Source organism: Rhinolophus sinicus, chromosome 2 (assembly GCF_057876585.1).
Source record: "Rhinolophus sinicus isolate RSI-liver-muscle chromosome 2, RSI-T2T, whole genome shotgun sequence".
Classification (NCBI taxonomy): domain Eukaryota; kingdom Metazoa; phylum Chordata; class Mammalia; order Chiroptera; family Rhinolophidae; genus Rhinolophus; species Rhinolophus sinicus.
The window spans coordinates 30,155,487-30,177,694 of record NC_142502.1 but is presented as its reverse complement, the minus strand read 5'-3'; the positions used below and the strand labels follow the sequence as shown (position 1 = coordinate 30,177,694).

The following is a 22,208-nucleotide window of genomic DNA, read 5'->3' as shown; positions in this document are numbered from 1 at the left end:
CTGTCTGTGTTGTGCCTGGTGCTTTCAGTGAGAAGGTGTTTTCCTCACTTGGGAAGTGGCAGCTCGTCTGCCCGCTTAGAGCTCCCAGCCACAAAATGGTGAGTCAGGGGCTCTACCAATCAGTGGACAAGCCTTTCCTGGGGACTGGGAACCCTGAGTCTCTACATGTCTACAGCTGAGTAAAAGGATATATATATTTCTCTATATGGCTTAATAAGAAGCATGGATCTCAATTCGTTTTGCATTAGAATCATCAGGTGCTTGTTAAAAGGCAGCTTTGGCCATATCATCTCCAGAGATACTGATTCAGGAGATGTAAGACCCGTCCCCGTTCATTTTAACAAGCACCCCCCACCCCCAGCAGATGGATGCAAGTGATCTATAAACCAGGCTCTGAGAATCATTACTGAATGTAAAGACCCTTCTCCAGAGTAATAATTCATAATGCATGAGCAGTTGGAGAACAGCAGCTTCTATCTCACATAGTCTATTCTTGTGAAATCTGTTCTACAGCTGCTTGTAACTGTGTTTTTACATTAGGTGCTATCTCCATTAAAAATCACTTAATGTTTTAAGCTCTGAATTAATGTTTTAACCACAGAAACACAATAAAGCATTTTTTAAATGCCTGCTAAGTGTTTGTATTACCTTGCAAGGCAAGTAATGAAAAAAATTTAGCCTGTTCAGTTCATTATAGGCCATTCAAATGGGTTTCAAGTTGTAGGACCAGTGTTTCCACTCTGAGAATTGCATAAAGTAGAAATTGCAGCTATCAATCTGATTTATATTTTTTATGACAAATCAGATTTGCCAGTCACACGAAGAGCCAGTCTATACCGTCGAGGAGGGCCCTATTAAACAGATAGGCAAACAAGCTAACATGAAGTATGAAACTATACACATATATAAACCTATTTACTTTGCAAAACTATGATATCAAGGAGAACAAAATTCATTTAGAGCCAAAAGTTCTAAGAGATTTCAGAAGTTAATTAGGAATCTTCAGGAACTCTGTTTTGTTTTGCCTCCTAAAGTGTTCTGGGTCTGAGGGCTTGGTATGGCTGATTAGAGAAAGTCATTTCAACCACTGGGCATTCATTCATTCCCAAGCAGTTGCAAAGCCGCTTCCCCATTTTTTGTCGATGGGCTGCAGATACGCGTTAGGAGCTATAGAAGTTTTTAAATACTCCAGCTCTTGGGAATCTGAGTCAGATCTACTCAGTTTTTTGTGTGTACCAGAGAGAAGCTCAGTTTTAGTTAAAACACTCAGTTCTGATGACAACTGCTGTGACACCAAGGCAACCACTCAAAGTGTGAAGACGAAACGAGTATGTTATTGTTGTATGTCTGTGAAGTTGCTGGAACAATATTGTATCAAGGTCTTATTTTATCCCCTCGAGTAGCACTAATTCCTGACTCAGGAGACTCTTACATTAACATATAATCGGAAAGCAATGACATCTCTTTCTACAGCAACATGAAAGTGATGCTGTCTTGCTCTTATGTACCTCGTCTTTTGTTTGTAAATCTCACCTTATCAGTTAGAGTTTTTCATTTTATGAGGGTTGATTAAATTAATTGCTAAGTTAGTTTTTCTGGAGGGTTTTTCTTTGGCATCTTGATAATATCCACGGTATTGACTCATTATATTCTTTTTTTTCACTAATTGTTTCTTATGCTAAATTATAATTCATTAGGCATATTATTAATCAAAATGTTTTATTTTTAATCATTAAATAAATAGTAAATCATGTTTATTTCTCCTGGGCCATGTTTTATTAAAACAATTGCTAATGTATCATCTCAAAAGGAATTTAATTTTAAAAACTCTTTATTCACTATTAACTATAGACATGAAAGTTTTAATCCCAATGGTTTTGCAACTTTTCTGAATCCCTTTGAAGATGGTGACCTCCTTGTCCTGAAGCTGTTCGAGCAGTCTCCTCTTCATTCAAGTACTCTTATAATCCTCTAACATAGACCCCTGAGATTCTCAGTCTCTGACTTTTTTAACTGCGCGTGACCTCAGCCCAGTTATTAATGGGAAAAAGATCCTGGGGACATGGAAAGAGACATCCTTTTAACATTCAACACAGAAAACCCTACATGTTTTTACAGCTCTCCTTACATTCACTGTATCGCCATTTGTATTGGGGAGCACAGGTACTTTTCACCTCTAGCAGAGCCCCTGTGAGACTGGACTAAGCTATTCTGGAAGGAGTAACGTGGGGTTATTTTAAGTTATGAAACAAGCCGAACTCGCTGGATATTAGAGGTGGTGCCTGAAATCTCTAAACTGAAGCAAAATCATTTATTGTTTCATATTTTTTCAATGTGGTTTTTACAAACTGGAACTGATTGAAACATAATTGGCTAGGGATCTTTTTACATGAAACATAAATGATTTGAAGAAAAACAATTCTTTGCATTCAAATGCTGTCCTGTTACTATGTATTTACTCTCCTAATGTTTGTTTGGCTAATATTTACCACAAAGCGTAATTAGAGTAAGATAACAAGACATCTAAAGCATGGCACATAATTATAGAGCAAAAGAGAATGCTGACTCATAAAACAATGTATTTTTCCCTTTGAGTGGATTCCACTGTCTTAATTAAAAGTCTAAAGAGTATTCTTGAGTAAGATTTTAGCTATGATTATATTTCAATTCAAGTGAAAGAAATGTTGAAATAAGTTGGTTCTTGAAAATTCTAAAATCCCCAGAGAAATTGCTGTACGCCAGGTACTTTTCTAGGTGCTTTTACCTGTGTTAGCTCATTTAATTCTCATGACATCTTATGTGGCATGGATGCTATTACTGCATCCCCATCCTAAACATAGACCCTCTCTTGGTTACAGGTTAAACTGCTGGTGAGTATCAGACCTAGATTATAACCCACACAGTTTGGCTCGTGACCATTACTCTAAAAGCTATTTTAAAATTGAATAAAACAGGTTACCTAAATAGTTGTCAGTAGATGATTTTACCTTACGATCCAGGTAATTTTTAAATAGTAATAGCTGCCATTTATCATGTTCCTGCTTCTATGTCCAGCTGTATGCTAAGCACTTTGTATGCATTGTTTTATTGAGTCCTCATCAGGCCTGCATGGTAAAGCACGTATTTTCCTTGTTATAGATGATGCAGCTGAGGATTAGGGAAGTTAAGTAACTTGGTGAAGGTCATATCGAACTAGTGAGTAGTAGCAGAGCTAAAATTTGAACCAGCTCTGTTCAGTTCTACTGCTGGGCTGTTTCCTCCATGTTATGATTAATTCACTGCCCCCTAATCAAGTGCCTAATCAGCCTGTTCCCCTTCCTAAATGAAATTGTTGGTAATGAAAAATGATCAAGAGCAGAAGATAAATGAGTGTTTATGTAGAGGAAACTTGTAATATTAATGTTAAACTACAACATAAAAATATTTTTGGTTGTCATTTTTTAAAAACAATTTTTGTGAAGACGCCTATCTTGTACTACATTCCAGAGTGTATTCTAATATTATCACAGTTTTGACATTCTGATATGAACATATTTTGTCTGTAATTGGAAGACTGTGCTACTAGAGTAACTTTTTGCTTAGGAAATTGAAATCCTACATCAAGGATTTCATTTTTGCATAGAGAAAGAAATCCATTCACAATATCTATTCAATTAGAATTATGAATGAAATTCCTAACTTGCTGGAAGAGAGAAATATTGGTTGCCCAATTGAGAAAGCAATTTTTATTTTAAATAAAATACAAAACAAATAAGATTAATGAGTCAGATTCTTCATTCCTGACCTTATCAATAAAAAAAATTTGAAAAGATTATAGCATAAGAAGGCATGTTCCCTTTCTCTTCATATAACAAGAATACGTACTGTATTCTGCAAAAACACAAGGTAAAAAACAAACAGTCAAAAAAAACACAAAAAAAACCCGGCATTGATTCTGATTATGGATTTTTGTGTAAGACCTGGCGCTATACTTGCCCTATAAATTGGGATTAACCTGTTTAAGTTTCAGTGGCTATAATAATAGAATCTTCCAGTTGTTAGGAAATACTGGATATGTAAAGAGCTCAGCCAGTCTTTGATCCATAGTATGTTCTTAAGAACATTAACTTTTCTGATTCTTAACTGATTCCACATTTCTGGATTTGCTTGATTAGGATTCTGTTCACTTCAGTGGTTCTGTTCATCCATCTATTGCATGACGCCTGTTCTAACAGACTGCTCATATTCACTCCCCCACACACCCTTCCAGTTCTCTAGCTAAAGGAAACATGCACTAATAGAACACTAAGGGGCTTAGTCACTTTGAATTTTAAGGAATTAGCAAAATCAATATATTAATTGGAAATAAACATTCAATAAACGTTTCTTGCAGAGTCCTTTATTTGAATCATGTTTGCCAAAAATAAATACCCATGTTTATATATTCCTGAGTTTATATGGGTTCAATTTAATGAAATATCGTGAGTTAAAGCTGGGAAAGTAAAAACTGAACATGCTTCAACAATGAAGCAACATAAATAATAAAGAGCGGATAGGTTTCATTTTGAGCTTCTTTTTTGGGGTAGATCAAGGCAGATCCAGGCATGAAGAAACTGTGGGTCAAAGCGCTTATTTTCCTTTTCTGTTTCTGTTCATTGCTTGAAAATACTCCTCTTATATTTCATAAAATAAGTCATTGGCATTGTATTTGGTCATAAGAATATAGAAGAACTTTCCTCATACTTAAGTCTTATACCTTTATTTTTATAAATATTACTTTAACAGAATAATACGCTTTATTAAAAATGTAACTTGTAATTATCAGTGGATAACTCCAATCATGAAAACTGAAATATACAGGAAATTTTAATACAGTTACAGCCGTTGTTCTCAGTTTGTCTTTTTTTAAAAAAACAAATCATTCATTAAAGCTGTTAGGAAGTCTACAATAAATAATTGGAATTTTTTTTTTGCTTGAGATGTGCCAATTTTATGTTCTATCACTGTGATGTATGATTGTTTCTAATATTAATATGGCCATCCACAAACAACATTTTCCAGTGGCCACAGTACTTACTGGGATAGGACTCAAAGAATATCATTTCCAGTTGAATATAAAACAATTTCAGAGATCACATAAGCTAATTTTAGCATAGTAAGCTGATGTTAGCATGAAATTACCAAGTATACTTCAGCACTGTTTTTAATACAAAGTTTTCTATTATCACTTCAGCTAATGTCCTTTCTCCAGTTATCAGTGATTTTCTTATATTTGTTTTTGCTATACCGCCATCTTTCCACTTTCTGTGGAATAAGAGCCATCATAGTCATTTAATTGATTTGGGGAAAAATATGTTTTTTATTGCATAATAACAGTGATTCTTCCTCATTCTTAAATAAATATCCTTCAACAGTTGTTTTTAGTATTAACTAAGCCAGGGAGCTCAGATTCCAATGAAATTTCATGTGTCTCTGGAAATGATCTTTCTAAGAAGTAAACGTTTATTTATTGCATGCTTTCTGTGTTAGTTTAGCTCCATTGTGTTAAATTATTATTCCAATGGAGAATAAATTGGTACCTTTGGATTTAAGACTGTAAAACTTTTATATTTTATTGGGATATTTGGTTTCAATTGTATTTGCCCTTTTCTGAGAAATATGGTCTAGGTCTTCAAGGAACTCAGGATATGTTTGTAAAGGTAGCAACACCTACAAAACAGTAAAATGTCATGAATACAGAGTATTATAAAGCACTAAGTGTAGGCCAGGTATCATAACCTAGATGGTCCCAGGAAATTATAAAGTGGGATTTATTTTGAACTCTGATAATGGAATAGATTAGGTTGCACATTTTTAAATACCTAAACTTTAAAGATAATATAAGCAGTTTGTGCCTGGTTCCCTTTGAAGCTAATTTTTGTCTTTGACTTAAAAGTAAAGCTCTGAAGTAAGATTGTAATAGGTCCATTCCATTTCAGAGCAGGCTTGTTCCATTAGGGTACTATTAGTTCATTCCTGGTCAGAAGGAGGTAGGATCAGATCAGTCTATCAGTTTGACCTGATTAAGCCAGGAAAAGCCACCTAGAATTGACTTTGGTTCTCCGGGGCCAATTGCAGCCTCAATCCCAAATCGCAGAGCTGAGGAGTATATAGTGAATTGATTAAATGGTATGGACTTTCAAAGCATTGTCTTCCTTTAAATTGTGATCTTACCAAACAATACAAGGAGTTCCTCATGAATACATGTCTCCATTTGAAGATGAATTACTCAATAGCTACATTTCCCAGAATAGTTAACCTTCATACCATTCTTTGCTTTAAAATCTCTTTTCTGAGCAGTAAATGACAACTGATGAGGAGAATGGACATTTAGATGTTATTAGCATTAATTGAGTCTAAAAATTCTTTCTAACATTTCAGTGGTACCATTTGTTTTCAAATTAAGAAAAAAACAGTTGCTGAGATGTTGTGCTGAGCCATTTATTTAAATGCTTCTATTACAAAATACTAAAACACCTGTTTTTCTCAGAGACCAGCATGCTGAGGATGTCAAAGAAGACTTTGAAGAGAGAACAGAAAGTGAAATGAGGACGTCACATGAAGGCAGAGGTAGCAATAATACCATCTTATTGATGGATAGTTCTATTAATATTCACAAATTAAAACTTCACTGGAATATGGCAGTCACTTTTATGTTAAAGATGAACATCATTTGATTGGTTCCATTATCACAGGCAATAAAAGTTTATTGTTAAGGTTAAATACAGCATGTAATTCATAATGATAAGGATTTACCTGCAACCTGTTTATTCTCTTTCACATATCTGTACAATATTGTATGTAAAGCTCGGGTAAGACATTGTATTTGGCCCTTGTCATACATTTTCTTTGGTATTATTAATGTCAGTTGCTTTACATACTTTAAATTTAGAATGTGTCTTGAAATCCAAGCAGGATTAATACAGTCTTAATCTAATACCACAAATGAAAATCACTTGAACAGATGTTTTAAGTGGTACTAGAGAAAGTAATGTGTCTTAACATCTTTGCTTTAAAAGACATTAGAATGGTTTAAGCAGTGAAGTTGTAATGACTGTTAGTCATAGTATAGATTGTAATTTATACAAATAGCTATATAATTATTGTTTATTTTTCATAAGACACTGTTGGCCTGATTATGGTTTTAATGATTATCCTTGCGGACTTTGCTTGTCATGTGCATTTTTTTCATTCACATTGTCATATAAGATTTGTGAATGGCACCCAACGACTGTTTGCTATAATGTCCTATTCCAGAAGCGATGCTTTGATTTCCATATCTGATTCTCATAAAGCAGCAATTTAAGATGAATTTAAAAGTTCATTCACTGCTGTCTTCAGCGTGCCCCGTAGTGTTTAATGTGGCAGTGTATGCACACACTGCCGATGGCTGGGGTCCGAATTCCTGCTGAGCCACCCGCTGGCTGCGTGATCTGGGACATTCCACTGAACACACACAGTGCTTCTGTTTACTTATTTATTCAGAAAGCTGATGATGGTAACTCCACAGGGTTGTCATGGGGATTAAATGCAACAACTTTTGTAACTTGCTTAGAACAGTGCTGGCGCCTCGGCAGTGCTAAGCAATATTTGATTATTTTAAATGTGTCTGGTAATTTAGAAAGGAAGAAAAGCGTTTAATTTATGCAGGTTTTGTCACGAGGGTATATTGGGTTCTTAGAAAAAGGTGTCTTCCTGTCTGTGGATAGTGGTTAGGAGCACAGCCTTCATTCTCATCTCAGCCCCACTTACCAGCTGTGTGACTGGCGCTAGGCGGAATTTCCTCCTATCTTGTAGTTTTCTTAAAGGAAAATCAGAAACCAGATAACTTGCTGGATGTAAAGTTGAAATATCTTACTCAGCCTCTTATTCTCTCAAATCTGCTGTTTACTGCCTTTAACATGATTTTGACCAGTAGTAGTTTTTGTCTGCCTGTAATTTCCTATATTGGCTTGTTCTTCAAATTTAAACTTTTGTATTCCTGAGAAAGGTGTAATTTTGTTTTCTCTCTCATGGAAGCATTTTCTGTCATGGATGGCTGATACACAGAAAAGGTTGAATTCCATTTTGTAATGTGCTAGATTTTCACTTAAAGATCAGCCTTGCTTTTTGCCTGCATAGCAGTTGGTTTCTTATTTTGGTTGTTACCCTTGAAATAATTCAGATATCTTTCATACCTGAGGTAAGCATGTTGGAGCTAACTTTATCTACATTTTTTTAATGCCACGATCCACTTATTTTACCCAATCACTGTTATTATTCATCCTTTTATATTTAGTTACCAGTTAGTAACTCCATGTAAAAAAATAGTTTTTTAGTTGACAGATGTATCCCATTTCTTCTGACTGTATTTTTTTCTCCATTAACAGCATATTTTATAGACTTATGGAATATTAACCTGAAAGGATTATTGACTCCTTTTTATTTTTGCCTTTTTATATCCAGTACACTCTCAGCAATATGCCTTTCTTTGAAGATAGGAATAATTTCCTCTATTTGCTGAGTCTTTACGATAGGTTAGATACCGGGATAAGCATTGTAAAAATATTATGTAATTTTTACAGCAATCCTGTTACATTGATTTAGTCAAGATGATAGAGATGGTCAGTGACAGAACAGGGATTTGATCCATGTTCATTAGACTCTTAAACTCACCCTCTTGACCATGAACTTATATTCTGTAGTAGGAGGCAAAAGATGGAGGGTCACTTTCTGATGCTGTGCCCCTCTCACAGTGTGGCTTTGGGCAGGTCAGGCCTCCGTTTCCTCGCCTTAGGGAATAGCTACCTCGCATTGTTTTGAAACCAAAATGAAACGAGGCAGTTGGAGATTCTGGTTTTACTTCTGTCACTGGGTTAAAGAGACAGTAATGAGCCATGACAAGAGGTCAGTGGTAACTCAAGCTGTGGCTGTCGATTTAGCATTGTTCAGACTTGGAAATGGGAAGCCGAGTGGGATCTGAGTCTGAAAGTAGCAGGCAACATGATGGGTGCTTCTCTTTTCTGGGACTTGCCCTGTGTGGTCAGCCTACCATGGAGTGGTTCTACTGGGCCCCAGTGGGAACAGTCCTATAGGAAGCAGGTTCTCGCCCTCCGTGATGGTGAGGACGTCTCCTTCTACTAGGAGACTCCATGTTTGGTTTAGATGGGGTTTCTTATACTCAAGATTTATTGTCTTGATTCTACATGAAGCATTGGAGGATTTTTCTTTCAGGAACGTTGTCAGAAATGTCTTCTTACGAGGGTTAACCTTCTCTTTCACTTTTTCCTAACTCTAAGCCAAATCCAGAATTTTAATACCTGTACTCTTAACCAGAAATGAGAGACATGGTGGGCAAATTTGTATTTACTTTGGAATATTATATTATCTATTGAACTTCATTTCAAGAAAGTCTGCAAGGATATGCTGTATTGACACAGTCTTCCCCAGGTTCTGATACAGTGTAAGTGCTGAATAAACAATTGCTAAATGAATGATTTCCATATAGTAAATAGTAATTGTAAATAGTAGAGGCAGGCCTTTACTATCCATTCTCCAAGTATCAACATCAGAAAAATATTCCTCATTTGATAATTGTCTGGGGAAATGAAATAGCAGTAAAACCAACAAGGCCATATCTTGGTCAAAGGTGGTTCTGGAGGACTAGCTGTTCAGTTAGTATTTACCCAGAAGAAAGAGGGTCGGGGTGAGGAAGTGGTGCTGGGTACCTTGAAGTGCTCTCACCCTTTCAGGGCACTTCCAAGGTGTTGCTAGTATGACTTCTGCTTGTATCGCGTTAGTCATGTGGCCACATCTAGCTGCAAGAGAGGCTGGGCCAGATAGTCTTCATTCTAGATACAATTATGTACCTAGCAGAGAACCTCCAAGGTGACTTTCATACAGATGATTGTTAGCATTCCTGCTTCGTTAGTTCCTTAAGATGAACTTCTAGACTGGGAATTGCTGAGTCAATGGATAACTCAGAAGAACCTATTTCAGGTCAGAGAAAAGACTTGCCCACAGCCGTTTGAGACTTTGAATGTTTTGTAGTTTCTTTAGCATGATGATAAGAATGGGGAACATTCTTTTACCTCACGGGAATGTGCAGTCTGATCCCTGCAGAGCATCCTGCTGACCCTGAGAGCGCTGTGCTTGTGCAGGTTCTGTACAGGGAGTGAATGTTTGGAATTTGAAAGTTAAAAGGAGATCCTGACAATGCAGTCCCCATACGATGCACCATCTCATGGCTTGTAGGGTGAGGGATCTCGGTGGCACTGTACTCTAAGACTGGGAACTGCTTTTCAGCTGGCCCTGGTCTGACTTCGGTGTAGACTTCGTTCTTCAGGTTTGTCATTAAAAAAATCTTCTCCTGTCATCTCCTTTCTGTTAAAACATTCTGATCATTATACCGCCTTTCCTTGACTAGAAGATCTTCAGTGTCTGTCTCTGTCTGTCTTATACACATATACATGATTCACTAAAAAAAAGTTTTGATTATTTGATTGAATATTAGCCTGAGTAAATTGATGTGTTCATAAACATAATGAATATTATTTTTCTCTGCACTGTGCTGTTTCGCATTTTAATGTACTATAAAGTTTCTCATAATTCTCGTCTTGCCACTGTTGAGGGTGACACCTTCACCTTTACAAATTTTTCAATTGTTGGACCAAGAATCAGGAAGAATTAAAATTCCTATTATATAGTCACTTTAGTCATTCTCAGTCAGCTTAAAATACTTTTACTTACATTTGCTTAAGCATATGTCTCCTAATTTATTTCTATTGTAAGCAAATTAGAATACTTTTTTTTAAAGAAAAAATACTAAAGAAAGATACTTTTTTTTTTTTTTTTAAATTGGGGCGAGGGGGCATAACCTTCCTAAAAGTCATTTCAAAGAATTTCAGTATTGTTGTTTTTGTTGAGAATGTTCCTTGCTTCCTATTCCTCCTTTCTTCACTTCCTCCACACCTTTCTGGTATATATATATATATCAGAAATATATATATATATATATATATATATATATATATATATATATATATATATATATATATATATACCAGGTATATATATATATATATATACCAGAAATATATGTCCCTGATGTTCATAACACATTAAAAGTTATTTTGATAATTTCTAGACAAAATGAAGTTTCTTAATGATAATATTTTACCTTTGCAAGGATTAGTAAGAACTAGACCTGGAACTCACCCCAGTCAGTTCTGCATCCAGTGATAAAGAATTGAGCAAAACGAAAGAAACATAGAAGCACAACACCTGAAACTAAACGGGATGGGGAGAAAAATGTTTGACCGTGTACCTTTGGTAAATTTTCATTTCAGCAAATTTAAAATATATGGAAAACTTCTTAAAAAGTATTATTTTTCATGCATGTAACTAGTTTGAAAGCAGGTAATAAGGAATATAGCCCTAGTAAAATTGTGCTGGCAGAAATGTCTTCCAGAACAAAAGGCTGTGTTTTCAGAAGCATATGGTGCACATTCCTTACAACCTCCTCTTCCTTACTCTTGACGCTGAGCCAGCTACTTCAGCCAAAGTCTATTGGCATTTCTTTTGGTCTATGTCACATGTTAACATTAAAACCTGCAGTCATGTTGCCATACAGTTCAAGGAATCAAATATACATTCAATCAAATGAAGTTGCTTTCTTTATCCTTTGGGATTGGGATCCTACCTAACACATTATTATTGTGTTGATAAAGAGATGGCATGTTCTGTGGCTGGTAAATACTGCATTTGCCCCATTCGTCAGGAAATAACGCTGGGCCCCAGGGCATCAGTCAGCATGAAAGAATCAGCAAAAGGAAGGAGACTTAAAGTGAAGGATGCAAAGTTGGTATTGGGATTGGAGGGGTGGAGAGTGTCTAGGCCTATTTATAGTATCAGCTGCAAAGACATGCAAAAGCTACTTTAGAAATACAGTAGTTAAGGTTTTTTGTTATTTCTTCAGAATGGCTCAGTTATTTTCCTAAGCAATAATGATGTAGGAGCATTAGAAATAAACTGGGAACGATACAACTTTGGCAGGAAATAGAATGAAAATAGAATGGACCTAGACGAAAGGAATGAAGAATGGCAAATGTTAATAGAATATATAAACGGTTATATAATGAGTGCATAGCTTCGAAAAAGACTGACACTTCTTATGTGGCAAGCAGTCAGAATATAAATAATAAAGTAAGCTATTGTTTTACTCTAGTGTGGAGCTGGAAATCTTACCATTTCGTATAAGCTTGTCTCATGAAAGATTTATGAATATTTTAAATAATTGCTAAACTTTTGGAAATATATGATATTAAGGATAGTTTTTAAGTTACCCCATATTTATGCTAAATAAAAACATCTTGAACACTGGGTTATTTAAAAAGGATAAAAACAAACTGGTACAGGTTTATGTATTTGGCTAATAAGGTATTCAGTAAAACAGGATGAGAATCTAAAACCTTAAAACCAATTATATGAGATTTGTTGATGAAATGTGTAAAGAGGGATTGTAATGGTTTTTTAAAAAAATATTTGAAGAATTGAAATGTTTCATGTGGAGCAGATACATTTTTCTGAATGAGCTCACTCAGGTAGAACCAGAACCTTTTTTTTCAATATAGTTACTCTGTGACATTCAGAGCAATTCAAAATTTAGATTAGGCTAGTTTAAGACAAAAGTTATTACAGAACCACAACAAAACAGTAGGGAATAAATTTAACAAAAGATGTTAAAGACCTCTACATGAAAATGACAAAACATTAAAGAGATATGTTATAGAAGACCCAAAGAAATGGAGGAGGGGTATACCTTGTTCTTGGATTGGAAGACTCGATATTATGAAGATGTTATTTCTCACCAAATTGATCTATGTTTGGTGGTAATCCTAATCTACATCCTAGCATTATTTTTTTGTTTTTACAAGCTGATCCTAAAATTTATGTCACAGTACAAAGAACGAAGGATAGTCAAGACAATCTTGAAGAAGACCTAGATCACAGATATCAGTATACTTATAACGTGACAGGAATTAAAATCTGTGGGTTGGGGTAAAGAGACCAGTGGAACAGAACAGATTATCTGAAAACACATTTATATTTATGTTAAAGCTGGGACTGCAGTGCAATGGGGAGAGGATGGTCTTTTCAATAAATCATGGTTGAACAATTAGAAATCCATGTGGAGAAACATGAATATTGATCCTTATCTCAATAAATTTCAAATGGATTGTCGATCTAAATGTGAAAGGGAAAACATATTTAGAGGAAAACAGAGAAGACTAACTTCAGGACCTTGGGGTAAGCAAAGATTTCTGTAGTAGACATACAAAGCACTGACCACAGAAGGGAACATTGATAAATTAAACTTTAGTACAATAAGAACTTGTTCACCAGAAGACCCTATTAAGAGAGTAAAAAGGAAGACAGAGTGGGAAGAGATATTAGTAATATGTATTTCCAATAAAGGACTCCTACTCAGAGCATAGTATGTATCTAACTTCTAAATATCAGTAAGAAAAAGGCAAGAAGACCGAATTGAAAAATGGGCATAAAACATAAATAAGTATTTCATGAAAGAGATTCTTCATATGGCCAGTAAGTATAAGAAAAGATACCAACTTCATCAGACAAATGCTGTTATAACCACAATGTGATTAAAATGGTTTAGCCATTTTAATCCAATTGGTTAAAATGAAAAAGATAGACATACTACATGTTGGTGAGGCTGTGAAGCATTTGTAACACTCTTTCACTGTTAGTGGATGCATATTGTACAACTGTTTTGGAAAAATGGCAGAATTTGTCGAAGCTTAATGTGCACAACGCTATGACCTCAAGGTTTCACTCTTCAGTATATGTTCAACAGAAATGCACGCATTTCGTCAGGAAAAGATATGCCCAAGAATGTTCACAGCAGTACTGCTGGTAATAGCCCCTAATTAAAAACAACTCGAATGTCCATGCACTCCACATTAATAGTGGAGCATGTATAACAGTGAAACAACCATGCAGCAAAGAGCAGGTGAGCTACAACCACATCCAGCCACGTGCATGAGTCTCACCAACATGCTGTTGAGAGAACGAAGCCAGACAGCGTTTCTTCTACATGCAGTTCAGAAGCAGGGTAAAGAACCCGTGGAGGTAGAGGTCGGGGAGGGGTGTGACTGATTGGAAGGGGCCATGGGGCTCTGGATGTGCTGCCCTGTTGCGTTTCGCCTTTCCGGTGTGCTCGCTGTGTGACGTCTTTGAGCTATATATACACTGAGGATTTGTGTACCTTTCTGTAAACCATACTCTTCAAGGGAAATAAAACCTCAAAATAATTTAGAGATACAAAAGAGCGTAAAATGTTCTTAGAGATCTAACGGCTAAACTACGTAACATTTGGCAAAGATTTGTGGTGTAATTGAAGTGTCACTGGAGTGGAGCTGGTGTGTGGGAGGGTGAGCGTGGAGGGGGAGAAGTTGCCTTCCTTCTCATGGGCTTTGAGTAAGGAGTTTCCGGAAAAGACTTCTGTTCTAGAGGATCTTAAGGCAACAGATCATTACTGACAAACTCTAAGAGTGCCCAGGACATAAAATCATTGGCTAAATGATGGTTTATTTTAGGAGAACAGCAGTAAACTCGGTTTGGATTCAGGAGACCTAGCAGATAAATAGACTATTCCGTAGTTTAATTTTGCTCTCCACAAATGAAGAATGACAAAAGCATTTGCCTTTCTGCTATTTTATTTTTGTTGTAATACTTTCATATCTCATTTCGAAAAAGTTAAGTTGGCTGTTTAAAAAGTCTGTGTGATTCAAATTCAAAGAGCAAACCTGGGCTGAGACGAAAGGCAAGAACAGGTATAGGAACTGCAGGGTAAACACAGGGGCAGACTCGAGGCTCCACCCTGGCTGTTACCTTTAGGACATCCAAAGCAGACGGGGAAACAAATACAGCTTCCTAAGGTGAGAGTTATTTTCCTTGCCACCAAAGCTCTGAGGCACATTTCTTACCTGGAACATTGAATGACATAATGGTGCATGTCATCAGTGAGTGATTTAGCCAGCATTGTAAGCTGCATTTTCAGGTTGGGTCTTAAACGGTCACCTTCAGGTGACCTTCAGTAAAGACAAAGAGTGTAATTATTCAATGACTATAATGTTGAAAGGAACTGATGTTTTAACTAAACCTTCCCCCCAACTCGTTATTTGGGGGTAACACATGGCATTTTGAGGCTTTTGTTTTTGGGGTTGGCTTTTTTTCCCTGCTTTTCAGAGAGTGATTTCCCCCATTTGTTTCCATCAACCAGGTGCCCGGGAAGAACCTCCCGTACAGCAAGCACAGCGTAGGTCTGCTGTCTTCCTGTCCTTTAAGTCCCCCATTCCATGTCTGCCCTTGCGCTGGGAGCAGCAAAGCAAACTTCTGCCAACTGTAGCCGGAATCCCTGCCAGTAAAGTTTCCAAATGGAGCACAGATGAGGTATATTTTATTTCCTTTGTCTCCCAAGGACCAGCTATGGGAGTGATACTGGCTTAAGGAGTGAACACAAGGAATGGGGGGGTGAGGGAGTGGGGGCTAGTCTTTTTTTATGAAAGATAAGAAATTATTCTGAGAGACACAACTAAAACATGTAAGTTCAACAATTTGAAACTGAGCATTTAGCTTTTGACTTCTTTCTCAAACTGGAATTTTGGTCTTATTTTTGACAGGTGTCAGAATTCATACAGAGCTTACCTGGGTGTGAAGAACATGGAAAGGTATTTAAAGATGAAGTAAGTGTTCCACTGAATTGCAGTATGTACCGTAATGGGATCAAAGCACTGAAATGCAGTGAAGGGTAAAATGTTTTGCATTGGCAGAGGAGGAAAGAGATGGGTTAATTTGAAACTGACAAATTGATAGCAAGCAGCATTAATCAGTTGTATAAAAATGTCTTTGTGTAAGATTAGATGGAAATGTTTGTACCACTTTGTGATGCCCCAAAGCAGAAGCACTGGACTCATTATTTAAAAAATAATAATAATAAAAAATAAAAAAAGCAAAAAACTTACGAGCATGCATTTATATAGTTTATAGCACAGAAGGAAACAAAGAAAAAAATAACATGTTTAATACAGAACATGGAAATTAGTTACCATTATTTTATTTTCAAACATTTTAGCAACACCATGATTAACTCCATTTGATGCTTATAATAAATAATACTACCATTATTGTTAAAATAACCCCTTAGATCCTATTATACATTTCTCAGTAATGTTTATAATAACTGACATTCATTATATTCACTGTAGTCTGCTGTTGGAAGATTATTTTATTAGTTGTTTTCATCTGCCTGTCCAGAACTTCAATTTAAGGGATGACTAATAATGATATCACCTATATAGAGCATTGGAACAAAAAGGAATTCAGCTTCTACTACATTAGAAGTAGTGCTTTTTGAGTACAGTAGTGACTCTTTTCACTACAGACCTTTAAAAATAACCCACTTGCCTCTCAGCTCCTCCAAGCAGAACAGTCAGTTATCACTCTGATCTTGGCTACCAGAAAGTAGAAAGAATATGTAATCTCAGAAGCCTTTCTCCAACATCTGCTGCCTAGTTATAAGGATGTACACCTTGTTTGCTCCTATGTTTAGCCTCAACTGTTAAGAATAGCACATTGTCAATTAACAGCGTTGCCAGAGTGTCAGGAGACCTAAGAATCTAACCACTGGTTGCCCATGTCATTATACTATTAGATACCATGTATGCTTTAGATGGATGCCTGTTAAAAGACACATGGATACGATTCTCAGCATTCTTTTTTTGATTCATGTTCTTATTTCAGAAATGTTTTATCTTCTCTCTAGTTGATCTTTAATAGGCAATTACTCATATTTTGAGTTTTTTCCCCTTAATTCCTAAGTGTCTTGGTGGACCACTTAGTTAATTTCCGTCCCTGAACAGACTTAGACGACCTGCAGGGAGCTTTTGTTCTTTCTTTGAAAGACTCACATAGTTATTACCTTTGAAAATAAAAACATTTTAAATAATGGAATTAATAATATATCTGTTTCATAGCTGGAAATTCTATTTCCGGTTCTATTGATATCTAAACAATTAATATGGATTTGCTGTTCTTTAATTTAATAAGATTCAGGTTCAAATTCAGATGATGTTATTTCTTTGAATAAGTTTTTCTTCGTGTTGTATTATCTCTTGGCACTTCTCAGGGACCAAGTATCCTCAAAGCCAGAGCCTTCTTGTGAGGAGTGAGACGTGTCATTTATATGGTCATTTATTCCTTTATTCATTTATCCTCTCGACACTTGTTAAATTCCTACCATGTGTATGTTACTCCATGCAATGCTCTGGGGAGAAGGTTCATTCAAAGATAATAGGACACAATTCTTGCTCTTAAATGTCTCACAGGGTCTGCACGTGTTGGTTTTAAGTCCTAAAAGTAAACCATCAAAAAAACCCAAAATCTGAAGTCTTGTAAGTCATCTCTAGACAAAAAAGTACAGGTGTCAAGATGAGCTACTATTTGAAACCATTTTTGACGTTCTTTTACACACTCTACATCCGATCTGTTGAAATTCTATGGAGTGTATTTTTGAAATACAGCAATTCTGGCTCTCTCTCCACCTCCGCCACTGTCACTCTGGTCTGAGCCACCATCATCTCCCCCTGGATTAAGGCAATAACCTCTTAACCAGTCTCCCTGCTCCTCGTTTTACTCCCTGGAATCTATTCCCAGCATAGCCAGGGTGATCGTGCTAAAACGTAAGTCAAATCATGTCACTCCTCCATGCGTATCCTTTCACTAGCAAATCAGAGTGAAACCGAAGTCCTCACAGGGGCCTACAGTCTGACACCCCATGACCTCTCTCACCTCCTGACCTTTTTCCCACCCTGCACCTTACTTACACCGTCCCTCACACCGGCCTCCAGGTGTTCACATGGCTCAGATGCTGCTTTCTCTCAGTTCTACCCTCCCCATCCTGCCTCAGATTGCCCCCTGCCTCAGATTGCCGCCATCCCTGCCCACTCATCTCCTCAATCAGCTGCTTTTTTCCACAGCACTAGCTACCTTTTAGAATTATTATTTATTTGCTTCTTACTTTTTTTTTTTTTTTGCTTACAGTCTCCCAATACTAGAATATAAACTCCACAAGGAATTTTTGTTTGCTTACTTGCTTGTTTTTGTTATCTCTTCTATTCTCTGCTGAATGCCCAAGTCCAAGAAGAATGTCTGGAACATAACAGACATTTAGTAAGTTTTTAATGAGTGAATATACTCATATCTTTACACTCTGAGAAAGACACGTAGAGAGAAGCTGGCTCTGGTTTTCAGAGTGAAAGCATTGGAAATGAACCATGAGTGCATAGCAGGAAAAGTAATGACACGGGAGTGGGGAGTTACCCCCTCCAAATTCCAGATCCTCCTTCCTAGTTTGGGGCCTGTAGCAAGATCATCTCTGGAGTTGGACCAGTTTATATGTATTACAAAAGCAACAAACAAAGCATAAACTCAGTAATACATTGCTGATTGCTGTTCTTAGAAAGTACTTTCTTACTGCCTTAGCTTCATCCCAGTTGAGGGCTGTCCTTACGGCCACGCATCAGAGCGGCCTGATGTGATAGACTGTTTGGCACTGACTAGCCTCAGGATGACTTTTTTTCTTTCCAGCGTAACCTTACAAGTAATAAGCTACCGAAACTCATTCTTATCCCACTCCTAACTTTCTGGAGGCTGGAAGTGTGAAGAGGGCTAGAAGTCAAGGTGTTGACAGTGTGGGGGCTTCTCCTCAGGGCTGTGAGGAAGGGACCTGCTCCAGGCCTCTCTCCTCGGCATGTAGATGGTATTCTTTCTTTGTCTTCACGTCGTCTTCCTTCTATGTGTGTCTGTATCCAAATTTCCCGTGTTCATAAGGACCCCAATCATCTTGCATGGGGCCCAGCCTGCTCCAGTATGACCTCATCTTAACTAACTCCATCTGCAGTGACCGTTTCCAAACAAGGTCACATTCTGAGGTTATGGGGGGGTTAGACTTCAACGTGTGAATTCGGGAGGGACTTATTTCAACCCATAATAGTACGTTGCTGTCCAAGTTTCCAGTGCACGCTAAGGCAGAAGCAAATACGTGATTTACTTTTTGTGCAACATGGGCAGATTGAAAAAGAAGTGGATTGATTTTTTTTTTTTTTTAAGATGGTGGCACTCCTGAGAGCTGACAGTCATATACAAAGACTCGACTCCTTTTCCCTGCCCGCTAGGCCAGACGTCATCTCCATAGAATTGTATCTTTGAACCTCAAAGTACACTATTCTGTAGAAGCACAGACTTTTAGCCTTCGAAGAGATAGAGAGAGGAAGTGAGTTTCTCATGTTACCCAAGTAGGAGAACCAGTAGAGTTTATAACTCTTAACATCAACTTCATGTTCTTCCAGCTCCACTGTGGTTTGCCCTTGTTAGTCACTGCTTTTCTTTTGTATGTGAAAAATAATTGTGGTCACTCTAGAAGCAAATGTTACATGGATTTTTTTTTCTCCATTGTGGGAGGCTAATTTATATATATATATATATATATATATATATATGGTTAGCGTATAGCAGATACGTTTACCTGAATTTTTGGTTTATATCCACAAACATCTGTGTACCTATTTTCCTCTCTAATTCTCAAACCTGTCATGATAGGAACTGAATTTGAGGCACCCCAGATTTTTCCAAGTTCTTCTTGAGTCAGCACGTAAGGCAGAGTAATCACAGGAAGGTATGAGCAACTTCCATTTTCCTGTGAGCTGATTTTTCAGATGAATGAGTTTTACTTCGCTCCTGGTCCACATTTGGATGCGGTGTTATAGATAAGGAAGATCCATTTATAAGGAAATGCTGTTTGTACACACAAACTCCTGCCCATGCCGTTTTAGTGTTGCTATGCATAAGCTGATAATTTAACCTTGACTATTTCCCACAATACTACATCCGGTTAATTCACAATCTTTTGTCTTTTTCTCCCATTTCAGCAAATTGATGGAGAAGCATTTCTGCTTATGACCCAAACAGACATTGTTAAAATTATGAGCATCAAGCTGGGCCCTGCTCTCAAAATTTTCAATTCTATCCTGATGTTCAAAGCTGCAGAGAAGAATTCTCACAATGAACTTTGAAGATGAATTTTAAATACAATCAGCTTTCTGCTTTAAAGCTCATGTTTTATTCAAAGCACAAGGACAGTTCTAACTCCTGAGTGGGAAGTCTCCAAAACCCAAAAGAGCAATGCTATTGGATTATTTATATTCCTCCAGAGACAATATATATGAATTCTTATGAAAGTGCTTGAGCTTTTACCCAGGTACTGTCTAACAACAGTCATCTTTTGGTTCTGTTCACTGAGCTAAATTTATCTTTGTAATCTTTTTGAGGCTGGGGGGTGGGAGGGGAAGGGCGACTTCATTAATTATTTATGGATAAGAGGGAAGAGTAAGAACTTTCAGCATTTTGTAAACATTGTTGAATTCTCTTTCATGTACACTGTTTCTTTTTCAATACTTTCAGGAATCTTTTTATATAATCAAATTTCAACTTAAACCAAATTAGTCAAAACCTGGCTAAGTTTAGCCAATGGGACTGTTACCCGTATTGTTAATTCTGTGCCATATTTTGAATTGCAACGTTATGCTAAGTATAACTTTGCAAGTCATGATATTGCCTAACTGCTTGTCATCGTTTGTTGGGGCTGAATAGTTGTAAAATTACTTTTCCTTAAATCAAGTGTTTTTGCTTTTGCACGTATTATGAAATGTTTAAACAAATTACTTTCACCAGCATCTTTACTATAATTACCAAAAACGTGTATATAAATAATGGAATTGAAAAATAAAATATATAAACATAAATAAATTAGGTGATGTATTTGAATGGCATCAATCACAAGCATTGTGGTGCCCTGTGTGTTGGACTCTTGTAGAGTCCAACGGTATCGTGGAATATACAGTTCCATTTTGGGGGTTGAGGTTACTATTTATGAGATTATCTTGAGCGTCTCTGTCATTGTCATTGAGGTAACTGGTGCTTTTCAGAGCTAGATGAAGGGTTCCTTCTGTGATTAGAAACACTAATTAATCCCTAAAGAGCTGTCTCAGATGTTTCTGTGTCCTCCAAACCCAAAGGTTTTCTTCAGCGTTGACTGTGAGAGATTGAATTTTACTGAAAAGGCAAGGTTTGAGGAAGCAGCATCAAAGATTCTAAATGCTTACAGGTCAGGGAGGCGATTTACCAAAACAGTTATTCAAGAACCTCCATTTTGGAAAGATTCTTTTCTCTATGGAACAGTTCACCTCAATATATAAGCGTACAGATGCACTTTAAATGAAAGCCCTTGATTACCTATGAAATGATAGCTGGTAGTATTTCTTTTACAAGAATGCAGTCCCAATGCAAAAGCTAAATTATTTTATCAGCCTTTGCATGTAATTTCTAACTCTAGGATTGGACTATTTTAAAAGTAGAAAGTAAGTTTGTAGCATGCTGTCTGAATTCTGGAGAAAGGTCCAACGCTCTCTTTAGTTGCTTTCATTTTTTCTGATGTAGAACTTCCTTTGATATCCCCTGTTGGAAGTCTATTAACAGTCTTTGCATTTGTCATAATTCAAGGTAAAAACAGGGTCAGTGACATCTGCAGTGTCCCATTCATTTCTTTGCATGAATCTGCTTAAATAACTTTTTTGTTGTTAGTTTTTATTTCCTTTTTTTATGTTTTGTTCAGAATTTGTACATTTAAGTTGCACTTGTTACATCTGACATGAATGAAATAAAGTCTAAATTGCAGATACTTTTTTACATATGTATGATTTTTAAGAAAGCTTGTCAAACAAGCAGGGCAAATGAGAACAGTAACACATCAAACACATGAGCATTAACTAGCTGTGTAATCACTCTGTAGGAGTCAGAACTCTTTGTCAAACTATGTTCCAGACTATGTGAAAAGTGACACAGAAAATTCAAAAAGTGTATCGTTAGGTCCATTAGGAATCATACGTATTGAGAAATTTCCCTGTCTGCTTTAAGGCATATATATATAACAAAAGAGACTTTTAAATCTTATTGAAAACATCGACTCATTCTAAACAGCATGTTGTTATACAATTAGAGGCAAGCCATAAAGCACCCTTAGAGAGGAACGGTGTTCCTCAAGAAAGGGGACATCTTTTCACCGTTCCTTCCCT

At 36.7% G+C, this 22,208-nt stretch overlaps 1 protein-coding gene across 10 annotated transcripts in view; it reads left to right on the top strand.

Annotated features, from left to right (window-relative positions):
* Positions 1–21,812, top strand: part of L3MBTL3 (L3MBTL histone methyl-lysine binding protein 3) — a 105,192-nt gene extending 83,380 nt beyond the window's left edge. For all 10 annotated transcript variants that reach the window (XM_074333569.2, XM_074333567.2, XM_019729426.3 and 7 more), the window contains 4 exons: positions 6,509–6,588; positions 15,302–15,471; positions 15,702–15,764; positions 20,007–21,812. In XM_074333569.2, the coding sequence (XP_074189670.1) occupies positions 6,509–6,588; positions 15,302–15,471; positions 15,702–15,764; positions 20,007–20,150 (457 nt within the window). In that variant the 3' untranslated portion in view covers positions 20,151–21,812. The remainder of the gene's footprint in view (positions 1–6,508; positions 6,589–15,301; positions 15,472–15,701; positions 15,765–20,006) is intronic.
* Positions 21,813–22,208: the final 396 nt, after the last annotated feature.